The sequence below is a fragment of the Asparagus officinalis genome, chromosome 5 (genome assembly GCF_001876935.1).
Source record: "Asparagus officinalis chromosome 5, Aspof.V1, whole genome shotgun sequence".
Classification (NCBI taxonomy): domain Eukaryota; kingdom Viridiplantae; phylum Streptophyta; class Magnoliopsida; order Asparagales; family Asparagaceae; genus Asparagus; species Asparagus officinalis.
In genome coordinates, this window is record NC_033798.1 from 108,425,184 (window position 1) to 108,437,196 (window position 12,013).

Sequence of the window (12,013 nt, forward strand, 5' to 3'; positions counted from 1 at the left end):
TTAAATAGGCCTCCCATTTTAAGGCAACGCCCTGTCTTATCCATTCTTCTCTTCATCCAGGGTACTTGCCAGTAGCCCATGGAGGATAAATATTAGACTGAATGCCCATTGAAAACATTGAGCTTTCTTTTGTGAAGCTCACAAATTTATATGTGCCACACAAGAAAATAACCAAGGAAGCAGTGTTGGTGCTGCTGATAATTGCAATTGTAAAAAGAATGGATTATCAGGCAACTGGGTGCACAAGAATAGCGATGGTGTGGCGGTCGAAAGGGTGAGGAACAAAGTGGCAGGGTTAGTTGGTAAGATTTGCCAAAGGAAATGAATTTAGCCATAAAATAAAAAACCACCAGTGGCAGCTGTGAGCCATGACAAACAAATGAATGGATATACTAATGAGAAGCAATTTGTCATGAGGATACATGAAAGAAGAAGGGGAAAACATATCAAAGCTTTACCTACACAAGGCACATATTCTTGCCCGGTCTTCGCAGCAGTAACAGTATTCACCAGAGATGATTTAAAAGCATAACTTAATGGACCACAAAAATCTTTAAGCAGATAACACCAGCTGTCTGGAGCTTGTGGAGGGATATCCTGAAGCCCAATAGTCAAATCTCTACAGGAATCAAGGAATTCAACACACAAGTATAGAGCTCCAAAATTCAAATTAGAAGATGTGTTGCAGTCCTTAATGCAACCATAAGATGAATCGTTTTTATCTACTCCTAATAAATTCATCAAGCGTGGAAAAAATTTCTGGAACACTTTACTGCAACCATCAATAGAGACCTTTGAAGCAATAGATAAGATGCTTCCAATAGAATTAAGTTGATGCAGAGTTTCTTTGGGGATGCCTGAATAACTTCTTTCCAGGCACACAGACAAAAAAATTCTCTCAATGTCCGGATCGTCAAGAATCAAGCTTGTAAATGGCTCACTATTGACGAAGTTTAACTGTGAAACAGCCATTTGCAAACAAGTGAGGGCCTCTTTTGCAATTTGAGCTTTCTGTGATTCCATATCTCCTGCTGATTCTATAATTCCTTCCGGTGAAAAATCAAAGATGACATCTTTCAGAGCAAACCATATATCTTTAGCATGCTTAAACATTCTATCAGCTCCATAATGTAATATGCAATTGCTAAGATACTTCAAAGAATCAAGCTGCAGGGAAATCAACTTATTAACCTTTAAGCTATAGCAAAGCAAAATAAAACATATATCACGAGGGAGAAGAGTAGTCAATAAGGAGAGGCAACACCTAGATGTCACCACAAACCTTTGCTAGAGGAAGAGACGAGGAAAGTTTATCGAGCACCAGAGGAATGGCAAATGGCTCGAAGTATGGAGTTGAACAGAAGGCATTCTGCAATACAAAATAGATCATGTGAAGGACATATGAAACAAAAGGAATGTTCCTTTAACCTTTTTTAATGAGGAATATAGGACCGTGCACAAAGTTGAAAGCAAACAGCACAATATCTCCCACTTTAAATGAAACTAGGAGATCCTTTTACATAGTGCCAATTAAGCACGATACACATAGTAAACTAGTTTGTTTCGGTTATTGTAATGGATTGTCACAAAACTGTCTTGATACACAAGAGATGGAGCCACAGATGCATGTATACCGACGGTACTTTGTAATTTTTTGACAAACGACAAATAGGGTGAGCTACCATAAGATTAAATTCATATAATAAACTAGTTTGTTTCGGTTATTGTAATGGATTAGTCACAAAACTATGTATTTGACACTAAAGAGGTGGAGCCACATGACCATGTGTAAACCAGCAGTACTTGCAATATTTTGGAAAAAAACAAATAGAGCCAGCTATCATAATATTAAATTCACAAAGCTTCCAAAATCACAATATCATGGAAATATGATCCATACCATTAGTTCCCTAGAAAGATCATCCCTTTTTATCTGAAGATCATCAACTTTTTGCTGCATGCATTAAAATCAAAATGAGCATAAGCAACACAAAATAATGAAGTAATAAAGAAATATGCAAGTAGCCGACAGATAGAAATTTATGTCCAAGCATCAAGTCAGTACAATAAACAGATTAAACATTTTACGCATATACCTCAAGTTTGCTAGCTTGATCTCCTAATTATATGGTACAGGACAGTAATAAAAATATTAGAAACATAAAGCACAAAGAGCATAATGTATTAGGCAGATAATGCTTGATATAAAACCAAGGTCTGCATCACGCTTTCAACTTTAATTAATCTTGTAATCTAGAAAACCTAAAACAAACATAGGCAGACAAAGCCTATTAAAGCGGTTCATCCACTCAAAAAACTTCTACAACTTATGATAGAGGCTTTTGTAGCCAACCTTTCCTGTTCATTATCTCCGTCCAGAAAAATTCTCACACAAAAAACTCCAAACTTATTTTTACAAACATTCCTACTCGAAGATTTACCGACGTATCAAGATGAATAGACCCTGTTTAATATTTAAAGAATGTGTCCTCCATCATATGATGCTTACTAGACTTAGATAAAATGCTTCAGTCTGTCATAAATCGTAATTTTAGTCACTAAGGTCCAGAGTGCCAATGCTCTAAAAAGAACTAAAAGCCTATGTATAGAATCATATTACAATTAACTTAAAGTATACTTCAAAATTAATTGGGTACATGTTGGAAACTCAAGATCACAAGTTTTATTTTAATCCTAACTCGTTTTAGAAAGGAAGAGAGCAATCTGAAAAAGTAATATGATAGCGAGAAGCATTAGCGAATAAGCCGAATAGACATTGAAATGGTCTAGAATAAAGAATAAGCTTGCAGTCTTTCTTGTATCACTTTCTACTATTACATCTTTTGTTTTCACAGGATGGGTTTAAAGGCTCCCTTCAGCTGATTTTTGTAGAACTTGCAGATTGTGGCAATCGGCATTGTGTAACCTTTACCTGTAAAATGATCTTAATCAGGACAGACTCGAATGACACGGTTCAAGTCATTAGCCTTCAAGAAAACTGACCAAAACTACACAGCCTCTAATATATTTTGTTTGATTCAGCAACTGAATAATGAGACAATTTCTAACATAGTATATAAATTCCAATTTGAAACACAGAAACGTGTAGGACATGTGAGCAAAGTAGTCATTCTTCAAGGGAACTAAATCTGTCAAAACTAGTCATCACGAGGAAAATAAACAACTACTTTTTTACATTAATTATAAATGTTACGAAGAAAATAAAAAAATACTTTTTTACACTAATTATAAATGCCATACGCCGACTACAAATTTTTGTACTGCACTGATGAAATTGTTGGCAGCAGCAGTCAAAAAAAGGAGTACGCTCGAAACGTCCGGTTAAACTAACAGATCAGAAGCAGTGGTTGCTGATTAAGATAATGAACCCCTTCCCCCACAACAATGAGCTATAGACTAATAACATTCACAGAAATTATGTACGATACAATATAAATATTAGTTGATAATGAGATGCAAGAAATTTCTCGTACAACTTCAAATCAATGTCAAAGGTGTTTTAATTGAATGTCAAAAGTTGCCTAAGGACACTTTGAATTAATGTCAATCCAATACAATTATAGATATGCATTTCAGAAGCAAAATGCAGACTGTTTATAACAAGAATGCATAGTCGTCATTCCTCAAACTTACATGTGTGAAATATATAGGAAAATAGCAACTTAAAATCTCAAAAATCTCTTCTGCAAAGCTTTCTTCTGACTTAGATTGATCTGGAAATAGTCGCATTAGAGTTTCTGCTATATGGAATGTTAGAATCAAGCATCGAGGATCCTTTTCCCCATCAATCGCATCCAGGATTCCACGAATAAGCTCATCATCCTGTAGAATGGTTATTCCATGAACAAATATGCATGATGACGGAGGATATATTTCACAAACCTTAAATGGAAAAGAAAACCAAACAAACTTAAAATTACTTTGAAATTATGACCAGAAAATTATTGTGGATATGATTGGATAAACAATTACTATATGACTTCAGCAAGCAAAATTTTAGAACTCCTTCCTTGTATCAAGCATCTATGCTCAACACAGCCTCTTCTTGACATGAGAATTACGAAAAGAGACGGTCCCTAAGAAACAACTTCAAGATATGGAAAAGCAAATCAAGAAAATTCTTTTTATGAGTTCTGACGTCCAAATAATGAAGCAAGTACAATGACATAAAAGCAAATAAACAGAATGAGAATTAACTTATACGATGATACAGATTCTTGAGGAAGATAATAAGTGATGAAACTAAAAAAACCATGTCTAATATCCATGATAAAATGCCATGAATTACAGCATTCGCTACAAGCACGCACATCTGCATGCATGCATTACAGAGTGTACTCTGGGTAGTGGTAATGAATTGTCCAAGTAGCATTGTGATATAAACCGTGCAGATGCACCTTAAAATACATGTTAATAACTTGGAAGAACTCAATTTGTTAATCATGTAGAGATTATTGACATCCAATAAATATATTGTCAAGATACTTTAAAAATTGTATGTGAAGGATGACTTTTATATTTGTAAAGCAGATGTGATGCTTTTTTTGTTATAAATTTTCCTCAAGCATAACCTAAGACAGTGAAATAGGTTAGTAACTTCCATATGGAGCAAAATCACATTCCCAGGTTCAGCCTGATGTCAGATTACAAGAAAAGTTAAGTTTATCCTTGAGTACCCCCAAAGGCTGTGAAAAATGTTGTATAAATTGGAAAGACTAAAATAATTGCATGAAACAGAAGGTAGTCCTCAAAGCCAAACGGATTCTGCACAGCTAATATCAAAAGCAAAAGTTGCAATTATACCAGATCCATTACAGCCTCAGGGTAGACATCCAATAAGCACTGAAGAACTTCAAAGCATAACTGCAGCCATAACATATGCAACAAAAAAAAACATTACTCAAAACCAAGTCCAAAAGTACTTTTCTGCAAAAATTTGTGCATCAAAGAAATTACTCCAGGAGTCCCACCTTACGGTCATGCACTGCTAAAGACTGAGTTTGGACATTAGCTAAATAATTTTCTGCAAGCATCTTTGCCTCATTGCCTACAACCATTCCAACATTACTCTTTCTTCTCAGAAGAGCCAAGCAACCAACGAGGGTCCCACGCAGAGCTTGCCAATCTGCCTGATGTCGAAATGAAGATCACATCACAAATGATGTAAAAATAATTGCTATAACAGAAAGGTGAAAACCTGCAAAATGAAATGCTGAGAAAGTACAGTTTTGAAAGAATACATGACCAAATTAAAATTTTGAGTAAAACTGTAAAAGTAACTAATGGTATGACAGTCCGCCATGAATGTTAAAAAAAAATCTTTAAAAAGGTTTCAGCTCCAACTATTTGAATTGATGAGAGATAAACCAAAGATGATGATGAGAGCTAATATCCTCATCATTCATAACCAAGCTACATTATCACTAGTCAACATTCAATAGTACTAAGCCATCATCCTCCACTCTCTAATTCCAGCTTCTCGAGGCCACATAGACAAGAAGATTAGAAAATATGAAATCTCTCTAATTAAAAATTCTTAGAGGAATTTCTTTACAACGAGCAAAATTGACCTACGCGTTGCCGCAGCATCTGCGTGAAAACAGTTAAAAATATAGTTTAAATATTTGGCCTAACAATATATTGTACACCTAATACTTTGAACAAAATAGCAAGTTAAAGCAAGACAAATCATCTTACAATGATAAAAAACTACTACTATACAATAGTTTAAAATTAACTCTTTTAAGTATGTTAGATCGAAGGTGATCTAGAAAGTGTGTGGGTCTAAAAGTAAATGAAGGTAAAACTTTCGGTTTAGAGATAAAATTTTAGGAAGTGAGTGAGTTTAAAAATTAATAAAGCAAAAAAAAACACATCTACAGCTCACTATGCTGCAACATTAACATGGAAAAAGCTAAAATATAATGGTTAAGACATCCGGTTACATAATACACCGAACTATTTAGAAAAAATAACTATGAAAATGAGTGGGCTCAAAAAATGGAGGGGAACTTTGGGCTTAGAGGCCAATAAACCAATAAAAAATTATGGATCAAGTATCTGGTAAAAAAATACGTTGTAGCTGACCACTTAAAATAAAGATATAATGACTCACAATGTATATCAAACCGTTGAAATACAAAGTAGATTAAAAAACAATGTTGAGTATTTTATGTTTAAGAGTAGCTTTGGAAATGAGTGAGTTTAAAAATAAATAGTATGACTTTGGATTTAGAACGAAAATGTACAAGATTATAACAAAATATAGAAACTCACATATGATGAGCTGGTGAAAATGTAAAGTGAATTTAAGATTTGTTCAAATGAGTATTTTGGATCTCAAGAGTGATCTTGGAGGTGAGCGACTTTAATAATAAATTAAGGCAAGATTTTGGACGTATATGCAAGAACTCCATTTTGGAAGAGAGTAAGTTTAAATAAGCAATGGACCAAAATTTTGAGTTTATACAGAAAAAATATTTCGATCCCACCTCATTTGCATGGAAAAAAATGCAACACTATTAAGTATTTGATTCATGAAATACATGGTGTATCAAAACAGTAGGATTCCTATAAAAACTACCCATATAAAAGTGGGGTGGTTTACACCATTAATGAAATAACAATAATTCGCAAACTATTTAACCACCTACAGGTGGTATAGATTACCCTATTAGATAGGGCGTTTTTATAGAATCCATACTCTACCTAACCTCTTAGAATAGAAGTTTGCATGTTATAATGAAATATAACAACTTACATGTATAGAAAATTACCAAAATACTTTTGATTTAGAAAAAGAAACTTTGCAAAATGGGTGAATTTAAAAATAAATGAGCATAAAACCTTGAACTTATAGGAAAAAACTCATCTACCATTGGCAACATTGCAACAATGTGGGGAAAAAACATAAAATAATGCTTAAGCATGGTCTAAAACACTGTACATCTAGATTCTTAGAAAAGAAATATGTCAAGTCAAAGTGGAATATAACAACTTAAACTATATGTATAAACCGCCACAAATTGAGTTTAAAGAATAAATAGATCTAATACTTCAGATTTATAATTAAAAAACCTTGTAATGGGTAGGTTTGAAAATAAGGATAAGATTTATAGCTAAATAATCAATCTACAGTTGCAACTTACGATATAACAAATTCATGAAATATAAATTAAGTTTAAAAACAATTCATTAGAGTATTTCAGGTTAAAAACTGATTATGAAGCGAGTGAATTTAAAAATAAATTAGGGAATTTTGGGTTTATAGCAAAAAAAAGATATTTATGTGGTCTTTCATTATATTATTATATTATATTTTTAGAGTTGATGGAGTATTTCAGGTTTGTGATTAATTTTTTAAGGTGGGCTTAAAAGTAAATTGGGTTAGCTTATTGGGTTTATAGAGAAAAAAATTATTTAGTTACAATTACTTTTAACTACATTAAACTGATGTTGTGGGGCTGAAAAAAGTTTCAAACCCGCAGAACAGTATGTACTTGTGATGGATTTTTGAAGTGGTGGACTTATAGGCAAATTGGGTTGAACATTGCATTTGTAAACAAAAATTACTTATTGTCTCTTTTAACAATAAGCTATTGGGGTGAACTGTAGAATGAATAGTATCAAGCTACAGTACTAACCCTAATAACTTTAGTATGTAGATAAATTTTTCCAGTCAACATTCTAATTCAAGATAACACTAATTTACTGGTTATTCACAATCACAGTAACCATGACACATGCTTTTCTGCTCCATTTATTTGATGATTCATTAATTTACTGGATATACGCAATCACAGACCATTTATTAGAAGCTGCTAATAAAAAGAATGATACTGGCAAAAACATAGATCTGTTCTTCCACATTATGTTTCTCCTACATCTTTAGTTAGTTAAACTTGTTGAAATCTCCTCCAGATCTTTATTTAGTGAAGGATGTAATAGATTACTGAGGGATACACTCATCTCACAGACAGAGAAGGTCAGGTGGACATAGTGAAGACAGTTTAGATGTTGGAGGATCACATTGTACTTTATGGCATTATTGTCAGGGAAAAAATTCATCATGTTCTGCACAAATGCAATATCTTCATTCTATCTGTTAGCAGTGTGAGAATTTAATTTAGATTTGGGGGGGAAATGAACTAGGTTGTATCCTACTAGTATATGACTTGACAATAGCTAAAGGAGCTAAACTGAAGTGTTATCAGTTAAAAACTAGCAACTCACAGCCACCTAAGAAAATAAAGAAAGGACATAGCAGAGAAGTAACAATGATAAACATTTCAGTTTAATCTATTTGGTTTGATGGTCCAGATGTAAATTGTCGAACATACTTCCATTGGGATTACTGATGGATGGATGTCACATGAAAAAATGGAAAGATAAACAGATACAATACTTTAGTAAACAGTATGATAAAGCAATTAGGTATCACTAAATGGGTTTGACGAAATGTATAATACAAAAAAGTGTATCAAGATTTTGAATGAAGAAAATTGTAAAGCTATAAGCCTATGCACTACTCGTTACATTGCGAACATCAAGTACTTGTTGGTCAGCATTGTGTTTCAGCAAATACCAATGCATCCAGGAACGAATTCAGAAATTTTTTTCTCTGGGCGGGCACATATACAATTAAACGTGTAAATTAATAAATTACATAATATACATTCTACCAATAAAAAAATTTATTTATACAATACCACAAAGATCTCGACACATAATACTTGTTCATTATCACTTTTATATCAATACATGATCATTTTCATTTTTATCACTAAAATAATAAGGTACTACTAAGCTCCAACAATAAACATTCACTATTTTTATCTACACTGGGACACTGCATAAATATTATATGGGGCACATGTTAAAGGTATAGGTTATTTCTAAAAATTTGGCACATATGCGGGCACCTGACCTCACACCGTAAAATCTGCACCTGTCCTTGCATGCATCTCATGATATTCTACCAGATTTTTGGCAGAAAGTCCTTTGTTTAAGTTGTATATGTAGGTCAGAATCTTTTCATTCGTAGGAGAAAAGACCTTGAAACTACTAGGAACAGTTGATCTAACAGAACATGAGAAGAGCTGCTTAGACGGAAGACCAGAGATGACAAATGCAACACAATTTACAGAAAATAAGCAACCTGATTTAAACTGAAATATTTTCTCCTTAGGAAAGTCTTCGGTATATTTGGAAAGTTATGTTTAACTAAACAGAAAATCCGAAGTCTTTTCTTTCTATTATTTCAAAAGAAGGGTGCTAAAAATGTGATAGTTGTGTACCCTGGTAATCTAAAGTTGGTTTACATAAACTGTGAGCCGAAACACATAGAGGTTAGTTGTTGGTTAAAGTCTAGGTGTACCCAAACCTATGTAAAATGATAGTAGAAATTTGGAGTACACAAAACAATGAGTATAATCAAGGTGACGTTGTTGAGATGTATATGCAGTGAAACTAAGAGGGTAATAGTTGAATTTGAAGAACTTAAAAGAGTGAAAAAAGTTAATGGCAGAGGCTGAGCTTTCCAGATGTAGATTTCACGGTTATAGCCATTGTTCTCTAAGATTTCTCTGCCAACACAGAATGATTTTAAGCGTATGCCAGTGAGATACTGGCCAACAGCCTATGCTTTCATGGTTGAAGATGGTAAAATAAGGACCTCAAAAACCTTAGGTGACAATATGGTCATACAAGTGACAGGAAAAGGAAGCAAGGAGACCTACAATAACTCTGTAAGGACTAGGTCATATTAATTGTAGTCTTTAGATCAACCATGTGTAAGAGAATGAAAAGAATGCATAAAACAAGCTCTGTATAATCGGGATGAGTCTCTTAAGCTGTGTATGCAGTGACATTAAGATGGCAACGATTATTTGATGAACTTAGAAAAAAAAAAGGTGCTGGCCGAAGCTGAGCTTTCTGAATGCAGATTTCATGGTTATAGACATTAACCTCTGAAAATCTCACTAATAACACAAGGGCAAGCGCTGCGTTCAGAGTTGGGAAAGAGACAAAGGGTTACATGGTTCAAAATGGTTAAAGAGCAATCGAAGAACCCTTAATATCGTCAGCATTTGGTGCTTGATATGAATGAGTCATCACTGCAAGAAGAATATAAGCACTAGATCATATTTAATTGCGTACTCAAGTATGAGAATCAGTGATTAAATTATTATTTTTATGGCACACTCTGGTGTTCCATAATTAATACTTGAGCCTTTCTACTCCATCCCAAAATGTGCTTGGGTCACTGCACAAAGCTTCAAAAAGAATAATCCCTATATGAAAGAAGGCGAAGGAATGAAGAAACGAAAGGGGAGCAATGCATGACATAACGAACAAAAACATGACAGAGAAGACCCAAAATACAAATATAAACATAAACCTCAAAATGTAAACTTAAAAACAAGCAATGAAGCTGCAACGTCATTCAACATGTCAGAAACAAGCAAAACTGAAAGGTGATATCTTACATGTACAAATGGGAACTAAAGATGCAAACTCACCAGCCTTGAAGTGAAAAATCCTACCAAACTGCTTATAATGGTACTACTTAATGGCTTTGCAGTAAGATGACTAAGAACTTCTCCCAGAAGAAGAGTTCCTGAAAATAAAAAAATGGATAGCTAACAAAAAGCCACAAGAGGAAATATACAAATGATTATATGCAGTTGATCATAGATACATATTTCACTAATACATGCTTATGACATTATGTATAACTGAAATATATGTATATGTAGGTGAATGTGTATTTGATATACTTAAATCTGCATACACAAATAACTATTGATGCTTCAATACAGATAAACCACAAGTGCCCACGTCTAGGTAAATATCCTTGCAGAGACACATTTGCTATCTCAATTTTTGGCAAGTAAGAGGAGATAATTAACTCACATTGACCAAACGTCAAAAAATCCCTTAGCATTTATAAGAGAATCACTCTAGTAAAGACGATGAGACTGGAAAATTATCTCTTTCTTCAGTGCTACTTAATGTTGTTTTTGAAATTATACCTGAAATTGAAAGATTTTCACCCGTAGGGATGTAGAAATCGCGTTTTTAGTTTTTTCATCTATAACTTTAACCCCTATGCAAAATGTTCGTCAATTTGTCAATTTGGTAACCTGTGTATAAAACCAAAGAGAAGAGTCATCTGAGGAAAGTTTGAATGCTTGCTTAATGGGTACAAGCTCATATTACACTAACCACAACAACGATTTATCCTAAATATTTGGACTCAGTCACATAAATTATTTTCCTTTCTTCGGTTTACCTCTTGCGCGGATTATATTGTCCGTGGTTGTCAAATAAAGCTCCATTTCTCTTACCTAAAACACAAAATTAGCATAGAAATAAGTTTAAGTTTAAATTTTAATAATTGTGTGCAGGAGAATTCATCCAGAAACCCACCAAATCCTCGAGAGTTAATGAGTCATTCTTCACCAACGCTGCAATCGCATCCACACTTGCATTCTGATCCACAGGAATTATTATTAACTCATGAAAAGACCCAAGTTTCTGAATATGCATAATAATCAAAGAAAATAAAAGATTAAAGACCTAAACTTGAATGATGATATGTACGATTTCGTACAAAAATGAGATTTTGATCAAAGGAAATTATGCGGAGGCGAGAAGCGAGATCGACCTGCTGGTTCGAAGAGCAAGAGGCATCGACGAAGGCTTCGATGTGGGAGATCCATGAGTTTGTTTTCGCCATTAGAGGGAAATATTGTGAGGTGTTGAGGAGCAATTTTAGGGTTTTAGGTAAAGCAAGGGTTTTGGAGCCCCGCGAAAAAAATCGTCGTCCTTTGAAAGGGGTAGAAATCTACGTCGGTTCACTTTTTCACCGGACCGGGCGAAGGTCTGATTAACCCAATTTAACCTGCTGTCTATTCCTCTCTCTTTTTTTCCTTTTTTCTTTTCTCCTCCCCCCCCCCCCCCCCCCCCAAAAAAAAAAAACATTTTTTTT

The 12,013-nt window shown here is 34.0% G+C and overlaps 1 protein-coding gene across 5 annotated transcripts in view; it reads right to left on the reverse strand.

Moving 5' to 3' along the window:
• The window catches only part of LOC109840603 (MMS19 nucleotide excision repair protein homolog), a 28,481-nt gene extending 16,569 nt beyond the window's left edge, over positions 1-11,912 (reverse strand). For 2 of the 5 annotated variants that reach the window (XM_020409317.1, XM_020409316.1), the window contains exons 1-10: positions 11,690-11,910; positions 11,452-11,559; positions 11,315-11,369; positions 10,542-10,639; positions 4,992-5,150; positions 4,825-4,884; positions 3,655-3,843; positions 1,901-1,954; positions 1,283-1,369; positions 459-1,167 (exon numbers count right to left, since the gene is read on the reverse strand). In XM_020409317.1, the coding sequence (XP_020264906.1) occupies positions 459-1,167; positions 1,283-1,369; positions 1,901-1,954; positions 3,655-3,843; positions 4,825-4,884; positions 4,992-5,150; positions 10,542-10,639; positions 11,315-11,369; positions 11,452-11,559; positions 11,690-11,761 (1,591 nt within the window). In that variant the 5' untranslated portion in view covers positions 11,762-11,910. Of the gene's footprint in view, positions 1-458; positions 1,168-1,282; positions 1,370-1,900; positions 1,955-3,654; positions 3,844-4,824; positions 4,885-4,991; positions 5,151-10,541; positions 10,640-11,054; positions 11,166-11,314; positions 11,370-11,451; positions 11,560-11,689 lie in introns of those variants that run through there. The other 3 variants (XM_020409319.1, XM_020409321.1, XM_020409320.1) reach the window with 3 other exon arrangements.